This window comes from Gordionus sp. m RMFG-2023, chromosome 4 (genome assembly GCF_954871325.1).
Source record: "Gordionus sp. m RMFG-2023 chromosome 4, tfGorSpeb1-WG-v2, whole genome shotgun sequence".
In the NCBI taxonomy this organism is placed as follows: Eukaryota; Metazoa; Nematomorpha; class Gordioida; order Chordodea; family Parachordodidae; genus Gordionus; species Gordionus sp. m RMFG-2023.
In genome coordinates, this window is record NC_088778.1 from 4,696,322 (window position 1) to 4,710,974 (window position 14,653).

At 30.8% G+C, this 14,653-nt stretch overlaps 1 protein-coding gene across 4 annotated transcripts in view; it reads right to left on the reverse strand.

Moving 5' to 3' along the window:
- LOC135928884 (mitogen-activated protein kinase kinase kinase kinase 5-like) overlaps window positions 1-14,653 on the reverse strand; it is a 40,199-nt gene that overhangs the window by 5,022 nt on the left and 20,524 nt on the right. For all 4 annotated transcript variants that reach the window (XM_065465343.1, XM_065465342.1, XM_065465341.1 and 1 more), the window contains exons 18-23: window positions 13,966-14,372; window positions 13,063-13,192; window positions 9,653-9,793; window positions 2,944-3,052; window positions 2,668-2,833; window positions 2,329-2,426 (exon numbers count right to left, since the gene is read on the reverse strand). In XM_065465343.1, coding sequence (XP_065321415.1) covers window positions 2,329-2,426; window positions 2,668-2,833; window positions 2,944-3,052; window positions 9,653-9,793; window positions 13,063-13,192; window positions 13,966-14,372 — 1,051 coding nt within the window. The remainder of the gene's footprint in view (window positions 1-2,328; window positions 2,427-2,667; window positions 2,834-2,943; window positions 3,053-9,652; window positions 9,794-13,062; window positions 13,193-13,965; window positions 14,373-14,653) is intronic.

The window sequence follows — 14,653 nt, forward strand, 5'->3', positions numbered from 1 at the left end:
GTTGTTGCAAGGATCAGACAAGCTTGGAAGAAGTTCAGAGAGATGTCGTCTATTCTTACAAATAAAAAAGTTTCTCTGAAGTTAAAGGGGAAAGTTTACGTAAGCTGTGTGAGGAGTTGTTTAGTTTATGGCGGTGAAACATGGGCAATGAAAGCAATTCACGAAGCCAAATTAGAAAGAACAGAGATGAGGATGGTTAGATGGATGTGTGGGGTATCTCTGAGAGAGAGAAAAACTAGCAAGGAATTGCGAGCAAGATTAGGTATAGAAATGATTGGTATGGTAATGCGACGAAATAGACTAAGATGGTTTGGGCATGTGGAACGTATGACAAGAGATGACTGGGTAAAGAGATGCACAATGATGGAAGTAGGAGGATCAAGACCTAGAGGAAGACCCAAGATGACGTGGACAAATGTGATAGCGGCGGATATGAGAAGCTTGAATCTTACAAGTATTGATGCTCAGGACCGTCAAAAATGGAAAAGAAAAATCAGAGGGAAAACTGGCCTACCCGGGTAAACCTGGAAATCGCCATAAAACGGAGAAGAAGAAGAAGAATATGATATTTCAAAACGAAGAATAAAAAAAAAGTAATGTAAAAGCTAACCTATTTAAGTTTTTTTTAAATGGTTGCTAATGCCAAACGGTAATTTTACCAATGTGCACGAGGCCATTTGAAAGGCATTATTTGCGTTTGAAACGCTCAATTTGTGCTCACTATAAATCAGGGCTGTGAAACCCGAACCCTGAGAACCCTAAATATTTTACTTAACTCAAACCCGAAACTTTTTTTTTTCTTAAATATGAAATTTAAATTTATTTTTTAAAAAATATGTTAAAAATAACATAATATAAAAAAATAAATAAAACTATATTAAAATTAAATATATTTTTAGTGGAATCTTTTTTTTTTATGTTATATTTTAGAGTTACTCCATTTTATGTAAAAAATTATAAAAATTTTACCATCTTTGTAACTATATGTTTTTTTTAAATAATAGATAAATTAATACATATTTCAGGAATATTTATTTTTTGTTTTGTTGGATTATCAAATTAAAAGTAAGACCAAAGAAAAGGAGCCAATCACAGGGTAAAATAGCTTTATTAATTACAAGTTGCGATGCACTGTCAGAGTTAGGCATTAAAAAATTGATACATTAATTTGACGACATATTATTCGGGTTGTTTTTTTTTATTAAGAAATGGGCAGTAAAATAAATCAAAAATGGGGTAGTAGTAAAAAAACATATGGTTAGTATTTTAAATTTTTGGTCAGTTAATAAATAATTAGTCAGTTTTTTATATTTACCTGGGCAGTTTTAATTTTCTACACCAACTTTTAAAATGGATAACCAATTGATGAATATTGTTCGGATTCATCTGATTACTTATGAAAAAAAAATCAAAGATATTGTTGGTTTAAAGGAATAGATCTTCAAAAATGCTGAAGTCTCCATGAATATCTAATAGTAATTCTTGGGTACTATACAAATGATACAGAAAAGGGCAAGAAAATTTATTTTAGATGTAAACTAGTTTAAAAGAGGAGCGCAATATGCTGCAAGAATTTATTTCCTTTATAATTCTAATAATGATAATGCAACATACACATATCAATATCATACTCGTCAACTTATTGAAACTGAAATTCTCAAAATGCCTAGTGATGTAAAATTAAGGATAGAAACTTTATTATGGGTCTCAAACCTAATACGATTATGAAAAATTTCCTAAAAAAAATATTTAATATTACCTTCAATAATTCAAAGGTTAAAAAAGGCTTTTGTACAATAACATGTAAGTTTTAGTTATCATTTAGATATAAACATTTATAAATAATTTCCTATTTTTTTTAGATTTTCTCAAATGACACAATGTGCAATAACAATTCCATTTTAAATCTAATATTTGATATATTTATATTTGTTAATTTACTAAATTTTATATATTTGATATGATAATTATAAAATGTTCTTGATAACTTATAATTTGTATAAATAATTAAAAGGCTCTTGTTGTACGATAACATAGAAGTTTTAATTAAATACAATAAAAACTGCAATTCCAATAACATTTTTGATATTTTATTTAATTCACTTTTGGACCATGAACCCTGAAAACCCGGTTCAAGAGAAATTTTACCGAACCAGAACCCAACCCTGAATCCTTTTTTTAGAATAAGAGTTGGGTTCTGGTATAAAGTAAATTTAAGACTCAAAAAATTCAGAGGTCCCCCTTTTCATACACCCCTTCCTTTAACATTAAAAAATAGATCTCTGAAAAGATACTCTTCAAGACAAAATATTAGAAAATTTATCTTACTTGATTCTTACATCGACGCATACGAATGGGTATTCCATTTCTGGAACAATAATGAGCTCGAACACTTTAAGGTCGGGCGACAGTTGACAAGGAAAGGTCTTGAAAATTTATAGAAAAATTATATTTTTTTCGATGAGAAAACGAAATATATATATTTTTTTTTAAATAATCATAAATTATTTTATCAGCCAAGGCTCCTTGGAGTCCAAACCGGCCCCAGTCAGGTCACGGTTTTAGTTGTTAAAAAAAATGATTCCAAGAAGCAGCTTGATTTAACTGTTTAAGTTCGATTCGGTTCTCTGAATTATATGATTTTTTTGAATGAATGAAATGGCAAACTTTGACGAGCATGAATTTGTTCATGGGTTCGTACCATTGCATGAGGACGATGGAGGTGGGAAGGGCGGCGCAGAGATACTTGTTACCATTATAAGGGTTGCGGGCTACGGAGCATTTGAAAACGTTTTTTGAGTCTGTTATCTTGCATGAGGGGTTATTGAATTTTCTAATAAAGAAGAATTAAATTTATTGTATACATTTTTTATTGTAGGAAAAAAAACAAAACTTAAAAAAACTAACGATAAATAAGTAAATAATTAATGTATAATAGTAAACTTGGCGAATAATTTTTCAGGTAATTTTCCCATGGGGAGTGAAAAGCGATGCCCGGATTTGTTCATTAATGTCAGTAGATCGTGTTTGTACAAATAAGTCGTGGTTTTACCTAAAAATATTTTGCGTGTTAATAAAAAAAACTGTCATATAAAGAACTATGCGAGGTGACGATTAGAAAAAAAGAAAAACAAGAGGACCGTGAAAAAAGTTAGAAAAAAAAACACATTCATTCACTGACTTATTAATTTTTTTTTCTAATCTTCATTTCTTTGCAACTGCCTTTGTTATCTAGTGTGACATCTAAGTACATAATTTTGTCTACTATTTTACTGCATTTCCTTCAACCGTAAGATTTTAAGCGGTGGTGCGTTTGGGGAGGGGAGAAAAAAAGTTTTATTGAAATTTATTGCTAGTCCGACTCTTTGACTCAAGATCTCTAATAGGTAGAGTAAATTTTTGGTTTCGCCTATACTTTTGGAGATTACCGTGATGTTATCTGCGTATGATATTATTCTGTTTGCCAAACATATCGTTTGACCCTAAATTTACTAGGTCGGCTGCACCCAGTGCTTCTTTTATGACTTTATTTATTATGATATTGAACAGGAGTGGCGATAGAATACAACCTTATTTTACGCCTTTTTTTATTCTGAAGGAAGGGGATATTCGATCTCTTATTTTGGAACATGCAACCAGTTTAGAATAGTGATTTTTAAGGATGAGAATTATGTTGGGTTCAATCCCACACTCTGACAGCGTTTCTCATGGTGCATCATGGTTAACATTATCGAAGGCTCTACTAAAATCTACAAAAGAAAAGTAGTAGGGTATTTTGTATTTATAACACTTCTGCATAATTATTTTTATGGCTATGGCTCCAGTATGTTTTTGTTTGGTATGTAGGCAAAAATGTCTTTGGGGAAAAGATGAGGCGAAGCTGATATGATTCTATTTTTTAAGAGGACCATAAAAATCTTTGAGACGTAGGATGTGAGGGCTACGGAACGGTAATCCGTAAATTTTTGTGGGTCTTTAATTTTAGGGAAGTTACATAGGCAGGATGTGTTCAATTCCGCCGGAGTGTTTCCGCTCGCCCATATTTTATTGAAGAGGGTTAATGAAGATATTGTCAAATATGCTATTTTTAGGTATTCTGCCGGATATTATCTAGCCCCGGCATTTTGTTTTTCCGTCGTTTCTTGATTACATTTGATATTTCATTCATGGATAAGCCAGATGGGGTGGGGCGAGGTTTTGTATAAGCTTGTTAGTGTTGCTTTCCGCGAGTCGAAGACCCTCATATAATAATCAAAAAATGTCATTTGTTCATCCTGGTCAATAATTACCTTTCCGTTTCCTAAAACTATAGAGGGGAATTTCCTAAAACTGCAAGGTTTACAGAAATATTTTGATTTGTTATAGGCGTCATAGATCCTGTTCTCTTTCATGTCTTAATCGATTGCGAAGGCTTTTTTCACTATGTAAATCAGTCTGTCACTCCGTAGTAATTTTTAAATGTTCTTCCATAAGTCACTATTAGGGCCCTTCTCCATTCTTAAGTGATTGATTTTTTCCAAATTCTCACCATTCTTTCCTTGAAAAAGGATTTGCATTCGGCAGACCATCAAATGATTCAGCAAGATCTCTTTTGAAAAGTTTCCAGCATTCTTCTACGTTTCCGTGCATGGTTACATTTAGAAAGTTAGCTATTTTCTGATTCAATGCTTGATCAAAAAGTATTGCATCTTCCAGCGTTTGTAATTTACTGAGTTTTCAACAAAATATGGAGGACACATTCCAGCGGAATGGAAAAAATCCTGCCTTGCAACTTCACCAAAATTAAAGACTTACTAAAATTTACGGATTACTGAGCCGTAGCTTTCACATCTTTTATCCCAAAGATCTTTATGGTCCTCTTAAAAAATAGAATCATATCATCTACACCGCACCTTTTACCCAAATATAATTGAGCGTGCAGGCCGAATAAAAGCACACTGGAGCCAATATTAGCTCTCAAAATAACTATACAGAAGTGTTGTAAATATAAAATACCTGCCTACTTCACATTTGTCAATTTTAGCATAGCCTTCGATAATGTTAACCATGATGCACTATGGGAAACACAGTCAGAGTGAGGAATTGAACCCAACATCATTCTCATCCTTAAAAATCACTATTCTAAACTGGTTGCAGTTTCCAAAATAAGAGATGGAATATCCCCTTCCTTCAGAATAAAAAAAGGCATAAAACAGGGTTGTACTCTATGGCCACTCCTGTTCAATATCATTATAAATAAAGTCATAAAGGAAGCCCTGGGTGCAGCTGATCTAGCAGATTTAGGGTCTAATGATACTATACGTTTTGCAAACAGAATAATATCATACGCAGATGAAACCGTGATAATCTCCAAAAGTATAGACGAAACCAAAAACTTACTCTACCTATTATAGATCTTGAGTCATAGAGTCGGACTAGCAATAAATTTCAACAAAACTTTTATTCTCCCCTCCCCAAAGGCTCCATTGCTCGAAAATCTTACATTTGGAGGAAATGTAGTTAAAATCGTGGCCAAAATAAAATACTTAGGTGTAACGTTAGATAACAAAGGCAGTTGGAAAGAAGAAATGAAGATTAAAATACAAAAGGCGAGGGGTGCTTTATATAATGTATATGAAAATATGGAAACCCATAGAAATCTCAGTGTTCACCAGACTAAGAAACTTTAACTCAACAATAATCCCAATATTGCTTTTTGGAGAAGATATATAGGAAATAAATAAGACAGAAAACGGGAGATTGCAATCCTTCATAAATAATTGCCTCCGGACAATTAATGGTATTTTCTACCCAAGAATCATCTCGAACACAAATCTTTGGAAAAAGTCAAATCATACTCCAATTAACATAAAATTTAAAAAAAACGCCGAATTCAGTTCTTAAACCACATAATATGGAACTCTGATCAAAATCAAGTACACGATGCCATAACATGGCTTTACACATACAAAGAGAAACAGTACACGAAATATAAATCATTATAGTACTATAAAACTATAAAGATGTGATGGAACTAAATATCAATATGAAACAACTTATAAAACTATATCAAAAAAACTCTTTTGCATTAAAGGGAGATATTTCAAATGAAGGCTCACAATCTAAAACTTCGTCCAATCGAAGAACGAAAAATATTATTAATTAAACACATCCCTAGTCGAGTTTACTTACTAAGACAAATTACTATAAAGTAATCAATAAATTCTTCAATGCATAAAGTAATGCATAAAGTAATCAAATACTGGAATCTTCTCAACACCGATTTGTAATCAACTAGCACAGAGATATCATAAACTTAAAATTTGTCCACCCCCCCCCCTTAAAGTAATTAAATTACACTGTAGTTCTAGAGTATAGACTCCTTTTTTGCCCCGCTCCTTTATTATTAAGCCTTTAGACGTTTGAGCAACATTTTTCGAAATGTTGTGCCTACAAGTACGTGCGGTTTGCCCACAAACGTGTGGAGGACTCCTCCAATTTTTACTTTTACACCCAAATTAAATTAGTTTCCAATTAGATGGAAATGAGGAAAACCCTAGCGTAGCTCTGTTGAACTTTCAACGCTAGAGGGCAAAAGCGCTACGCAATTTTAAATATATTATTTTGTGTTTTTGGAAATATGGAAATAGAAAATTATACACTTAGGATCAGATAATAAAATAATTATAGAGAAGAGAAGAGAAGAGAAGAGAAGAGAAGAGAAGAGAAGAGAAGAGAAGAGAAGAGAAGAGAAGAGAAGAAGAAGAGAAGAGAAGAGAAGAGAAGAGAAGAGAAGAGAAGAGAAGAGAAGAGAAGAGAAGAGAAGAGAAGATAAGAGAAGAGAGGAGAAGAGAAGATATTTGACAATTTAGATTGATATATATACATGTTAGAGTCAGTGTGTTTATTCCGGCAAGGTGTTATTTTTCAAAATATTGATTTTACCGGAAATATATTCCAGCATGTTTAGAAAATACGTAACTTGTGAATCGTAGATTCTCTTCTCTTCTCTTCTCTTCTCTTCTCTGATAACTTTTTCATCATTTATAAATTTTTATAAAAAAAAATATAGGGAAGAATTTAATAACAAATTATATTAAGTTTTAAAAAGTTCTTGGAAGGTATTCCCAGACATGACGGCATACATTTCCGGTAAAATCAGATTTTTAAATTTTAAAAAACGCGCTCAAAAAAATGACACATTGCCGGAAATGAACATATTGACGCTAATAATTATATATTGTTCTTAGTGACATAGTAAATAATAATAAATAAAAATATTGCAAATATATTAAAAAAATACTTATAATATAAAATTATTAGGTAAAAAAATACATTTAATGTAAATACATTTTATATTATAAAAAAAAATAGATACAAGTTCCGGTTCGCCTTGATTCTCAATTAAAACCATTCAGAAAAACAGCTGGGAGACCCCTATTTTTAGCTTTTTATTAAAATCTTATTTTAATAGAGAGATGACAGCTCAATATACCTAGTGTTGTTAAACGGCTTGATTTAAGCAGATTTTACGGCTAACTCAATATTTTAGTCAGAAAAATATTTTCTAAGCCTCAAGATTTCTCCTATAAGATGTTCAAGCCATTGTGCCACCTACGAGCAGAAATTTTCAGGCCTTGCTTAATACTTTTCTGGATTATATATATTGAGATATCGAATAAATTCTTATACGTATTCTTGAGAACAATAAAAACATTGTCGAATATTCTCATAAATTAAATTCTTTTTAAAATATTTTGAAAAATTGATTATTAAAATTTTTTAAAAGGTGATAAAGGTTTCGCAAGGAACATGTGATAAAACTTCAAGAAATGATTTTGAATATTTAGGGAAAAATTACGGATTTATTTTATGTTATTCGAATAATTTCGCGATCGAATAATAGCTAAAAAAAATTATTTGATAGATAATTTATTTTCATTATCGGTATTCGATTCGGTTATTCGTATTCATAAAATACGAATCGAATATTGAATAATTCGTTTTAAGTTTAGTTTATATTTATAAAGGTTTAAAGACGGACAGTTAATTTGGAATTTTATAAAAAGATATAAAGCGAGAGCTATGATGCCAGCCTAAAATCTTTAAATGTACACTAATTTTATCTCACTTTAGTCATCAAATCTTAAATAAATATATTTATATAGTAAAGTATAACACTGATGGGATTATGTAAGAGTGGCAATAATTTGAGAATTGAATGGATAAGTAAACCCAAGGGCATGGAGCGAAACGTTCTAGAAATGGAACGCGAGAAAAATCATAGAATGCTAAAGGAAACTGGAAGGGCAATTCCTTCCCGGAACAGTTTCTGAAAGGTTCTAAAAAAAATAATTTCAAATTATTTTTTATTATTTAATTTTGTAAATATGTTGAATTCCAGTTTGCTTCACAAAAACAATTATTATAACTATCTATTATTATAAAGTGATTTTAATATCATAAAAACATATTTTTTTAGGATAATAAGAATTATCATCTTTGAACTTCAACTTTTCAAATTTTCAGATATACTTAATTCCGATCAAGGAATAATAAAAGTAAAAGCAAAGGCGTTCTTGCAAATAATTTGTATAAAAATAATATTATAATTAAAAATTTCAGATTTTATAAATGGAATAATTTTGTTACCAAGTAAGTATTAAAAATAACAATCACCACCTTAAATATAAATAATTGTAAAATGAATGAATTGGATAGAAAATAAAATTGAATATCGTAGAATGGAAAGCACAATTTTTTTTATCTAGCCGGAATGGAAATGGAACACGACCGCAAAAATGCTTTTGTTCGGAGTTACCCGGTTAGGAACCCTAATTCCTACAATTATAAAAAATTTAATGGGAGGTGATTTGGGGTCACCAATTGATTATACTATTTGACGAATTTATAGGCTAAGTTCGTGCTAGAATTTTGTCCTACTCAATATTTTTAGGTTAATTAATTGTTTGTAAAAATTTTAATGAGAGATAAATACTGTGCTTTGAAACTTAAGGAATTATACACCAGATAAAAAAATATATACTGTTCCATTCATATTAGGGTCGAGGTTAAAAGCATAACCAACTCCTACTATGCAATATAAATACTAATTTTTCCATAATCAAGTTCAAATACCCTAAAATAAGTACATATTTTTGAAAAACTCAACTGATGGAATAGGGTAGAGGAAAATCTTTTATGGCTCATTTATATTATTTTTTAGATAACATTAATTCGTTAAATATCAACGATCAAAAAGGAATAAACATCTATGCCAGTAAAATGTCATTATGAGATTGTTTCAAAATTGTATTATTACTCTTAGATAAAAAAAAATGGGCATTTTAATAAAATATTTTCTTTCTAAAACCTAAAATATCCATTGGGGAAAAAAAATGGCTGCCTCAATATTTTAGCCAAAAAAAATATTGCCTAAGACTCGAGATTTTGCTAATAGAAGTCTAGATCTTTGTGTCATCTATGAGCAAAATCTTCAGGCTTGAGGAAATATTTTTCTGGATAAAATATTGAGTTAGCAGTCATTAAAAATCGGCCCAATGGGAATATATATATATATAAATTCCACTGGAACGTTAAAGAATAACGAAAATATTTTGCAAAGAAAGCTAAGGAAGAGACTAATGAATTATAAAGGAGTTTAATAAATAACCGGAAATGGTGATGAGGGAGTTTTTGACGACGTGGATCCACTTGCAAGGCCGCTCGTTTATTTGGTCCATAACCGTCTCGTGTAACTGATTCAAATTTAGGGTGTATACGCCTTCCTCGGCGCCCAGCAAGACATATTGATCTTGTTTAAAAAAAAATGATATTAAGATTAGAAAAAAAACTATGATTGATTTTTGAAAAAATAAACGTCTATATGTTGTAATAAATGGCGGCTCTCTATTGCCTGCTCATGTCCAAATGACTCAATATAAAAAAATGTTCAAGTTAAGGAGTTATAGTGCATACCAATTTAAGCGTTTCAAACGCTACGTTGCAAGGGCAAATAATGCATTTCAAATGGCTTCGCGCAAATTAGTAAAATTACCGTTTGGCGTTAGCAACCATTTTCAAAAAAAAAGCATAAGTTTTTTATTCTTCGCTTTGTAATATTTTATAAAATGTAATATATTAATAACTTACTTATATCCTAAAAAGGAATATTTAGAAATTAAAGAAATAAGAAGGCAGACGATAATTTAATTTTCAAGACAACTTATTTAAAATTTCGAATCGACGATATTTAATAAAAAGGCCACCTCAATTTAAAAAGGGAGGGACGCGTTAGGTTTTTTAAATTAAAAAATTACGGCAAAACGTAAACGCTCAATTTGTGTGCACTATTAGACAAACGGATTTATATATTTAACAGGGGCGGAGAGTGCGGTTGTGGAGTTTTGTATTTTATGAATAAATATTTTAAAAAAATTAGCTTCAAGGAAGGAATTTGTTAAAATAAAATTCAAAGTTTTTGTCTTTAATTTATTTAAGTGTCGAAACGAAATAAAAAAAGGTGTAGAAAAGTAACCCTTCTCAAAATCATCCAAATTTCTAGATTAAACCATTATTTTCTTCCGATACATTACCATTCAATAATTAAAAGTATTTTTCGATAAATATATTCATGTATGTATAAAAAAAAAAGTAAGTTTAATTATTTTATATCTTCGTTTTGAGGAAACCCTTATCCGTGGTCATTTAAGTTTAAAATTAGGTGGAATAATTGAGAATTGTGAAAGACAAATTTTTTTGATACAAGGACCAGTAGGGAAAAAAAAAGCATTACCCGACCTAAGTGTTATTAAACTGGTCGAATTTTCAAAAACGGCTAACCCAAATATCTTAGCCAAAATAATATTATGCAATCTTTGAAATTTTGTTAATAGATGGTGAATATTATTGATGAAATAGGCGATCGTATCCCATAAATATGCCTTTTACAAGCTTAGTGTTGTTAAACGGCTCGTTTTGAACCGATTTTTAAAAACGGCTAACTCAATATTTCATCTAGAATGATATTACTCAAACCTGAAGATTTTGTTTGTAGAAGGAACAAAGGTTTGGACATCTATTAGCGAAATATCGAGGCTTAGGCAATATTTTTCTGGCCAAAATATTGAGTTAGCAGTTTTTAAAAATCGGCTCAAAATGAGCCGTTTAACAACACTATACAAGCCCAATTTAAAAATAGCCAATCAAACTAAATTTATCTAAGCAGTGGGGTAGCCACCGGGGGGGGGGGAGATTAAGTAACTATTCAATATTCAAATTAGTAGCTCAAAAAAAATACATTTTAGATATAAGGTGTTTGTTGAAAATGAATATTAAAATTTTTTTGATGTTTATATTACTGGAAGGAAAGACATCATTAATGAATTTATACCAATTATTCTGTATAAAGTATCCGAAAATTTATTAAATTCAATCATTTTATTAAAGCCATTGGTAATACTCTTTCAAATTATTATTAAAATTGTTAATACATGTTCTAAAAATGTATTAAAATAATCATACAAAATAAAATAGCGTCCATATACTACATTCCGGTGTTTATATTTTTGTAAAAAAAAAAAATACTATTGAATTTTCATCGATTTCTACAATGATAATCATGTATTTGGTTAATATTTTATTATCCTTTTTTTGTCAATAAAATAATTAAATAAAGAAATTAACTACCAAAAATGTCAGTTATCATAAAATATCAAAAAATGACTGAGTCAGCTCAAACTTTCAAAGGGGAAATTCAGATGCTCACATAACTATCCAATCTAAAAGCGATAGCGGCCATAAATAATGGCAAGTATTTACACGTAGAAAGGTAGGGAATGCCATTAAGAGGCCACCAAAAAAAAAATAGTGGGAAACTCAGTAGTAAAATTTTTAGTTAATGAGGATAACTTAAAAGAGCTACTATAATCCTAATTGTCATCTAGGTAGTGATGCTACCAAAATAATATTCGACAATGTGGGTAACAAATGCCTCGTATATTTCTCTAGATATTCAAACATGCGCAACAATTATATAATTCAAAAATTAGATTTAATCTTTGCAATGGCAGACGAAACAACCGATATTTGAGAGCCAACAGCAAATGTCTTTGGCCATAAGATTTATTAGACCTGGATTGGATATAAAAAATTAATGAATTTTTACTACATTATTCCGCTCAAAGATGTTACAGGGCAACGCAACATAAGAAAAAGAAAATATAATTAGGAATCCTAAAAAGGAACAATAGTTAAAATAATCAAGAGTGCCCTTAGTCTATGTGCAATGTGAAGAGCATTCTCTAAATTTAGTTACTTCCAAAAGCCTATGGAGATTTAGGAAATCGATAATAGCCTTGAGTAAATAATTATAAATATAATTCTATCAAAAATTATTGAATTTTTTAAGTTCTTTGGGGAAAAGTATTGAAGAGGACTCGAAAAATGTCGGCGGCATTTGTTTTTGCCTCAGTTTCCTCAAATAATCTAAGATGTTTCTGTGCAAGTGTATTATGCATATAATACGCGTCGGGGGAAATTGATTTTATTAATGGATCAAGATCTTTAATTGATCAATCCATTTAACTTATAAAAAATGTAGCATAATTATTTTATTTAAATGCTATCAAAGGCAAAAAAAAGCCTAAAAAAATTGTGTGAAAAAAAAAAGGAATTTCACTATAAATGCGCTTACATTTTACCATATTTTATAAATATATTTTTCTCTGTTCCTTTACAAAAACTGATATTATTATACAATATTTAGCAAAAAAAACTGATCAGGTCAAGATTTATTAATATCACCTGAGCACTTATTATTCCTTACTTCAGTAACAAGGATTTTTCCTTGGAGCCCGTGTCAAAAAAAATGGTACAATTATGGAGAGAGAGGGTCTGAGGTATTTACCCAGAGAGCGGGTTCTAAGATTCACAACGTAAAATGTAAAAAAAGAATCTATAGGAATATTCCTAAAAATATTAACGGAACAGTTCGCCCGTAACTAGAACGGAAGTCCAGAAGTCCTTGTTCCAGACTATTTATAACAAACGTATTATAATCGTAATATCTGCAAAAAAAAACACCTCTTGTTTCAGGGTGGATCCATGTCGACGTGCAATTGAGATTCAATGGGCACCCATTAAAAACTTTCGAAAAACAAGCTCCCATGTGGACCTTGGGCGTAGGCGGTAAACCGTTATATTCCGCCGCCACCTAACCAAAAAAATATATTTATTATTATTATTTAACATTAACATTAGGAATTTTCTAGAATATAATGTAGTTCCCCTATGCAAAAAAACTTTGGGATATTGCATCACTCCCCACCCTCTCCACCCACCTCTCAATAAAAATTTTCTTAGCTTTACTGAGTAATTGGAATTATTTTTCCAGGCAAAACTGTATCAGTAGATAAAAACAAATTTCGATTCACGTCTCATTCGATAGTTCAAATATTTTGGCGAAAAAAAATGATATTGTGGAGTACAGTTATTGTTATACGGCTTGATTTGAGCCGATTTTTAAGAAATGACTAAATAAATTCTTTCTTCGCAAAATTTAGAACCACGATCGCATTAAACTATCGCCCCATTGTATGAAAAGTAAGTTGCGAATGGGAAGATCGCGCAGCCAGAATGATGCACCAATGTTAGAAAAGCCGGCAAATAAATAATATTGAGGAGATAGATTGATCGAAGAAATGTTAAAATTTTAATATGAAATTTCTATTTTTGATGTTGATTAAAATAGTTGGTAACTTATCACTTAGATATACGCAACATCCTAATGTCAATGTTCATTAATGAATATCTAACCGTAAAATACTTCAAAACATATATAATTCTTTCTTTCTTTCTTTTTTCTTTCTTTCCTTCCTTCCTTCCTTCCTTCCTTCCTTCCTTCCTTCCTTCCTTCTTTCTTTCTTTCTATAATATTTTTTTATATTTGTTATATTCTTTCTTTCATATAGAAGTTGTAATTATTACTTGGGAACGATTTCTATCCATTTTTTTTCTGCGAGGTGGGACAGGGGGAGGAATTGCATTGAGATCTATATCCGAATCGTATTCAGGCTTATGGTTCTCGACGGGGTGAGAGTTTAGTAAATTCGAAGCGTTTCCGGTAGCTTTCGAATTTTGAGAACACGCTTCCGAGAATTTTAATTCCGCGCTGTAAGGGGTCGTTAGGGCGAGAACGTGGTCGGGAAGCGTATAAGGGTTAGATAGGCACGAACTTTCGTAACCGTTTGATAGGGAATCGAGAATTGCTTTGTTATCTTCGGTAGGTTCCGTGCTCTCGGAGAGATTGAATCCGGAGTAGGATTCGTGATTATTGTACAAGATGGTGTTGATGGAATGGTCAGCTGCGAAAAAATCTTTTTTCATCTCCTTACCTAATCAGCCAAAAGAAGGCGCGTTAAAAGAATATAATTTTACACCATAAATTTGTGGAGTATACATTTTAACACTATCTCTTGTTTATAACATTTTCAAAATATTTTAATATTATGTTGAGTTGATAAGTGCACACCCTTTTTTTAAAAAAAAATGATGACTAACAAAACAAAGAAAATTGAAAAGTGAATTTTTTTGGTTATTTGTTTATTTTTAAAAATAGCGGGCTGTTTATTAAAAAAAATAAATTATATTTATCCAAACCATAAGACCTTCATGA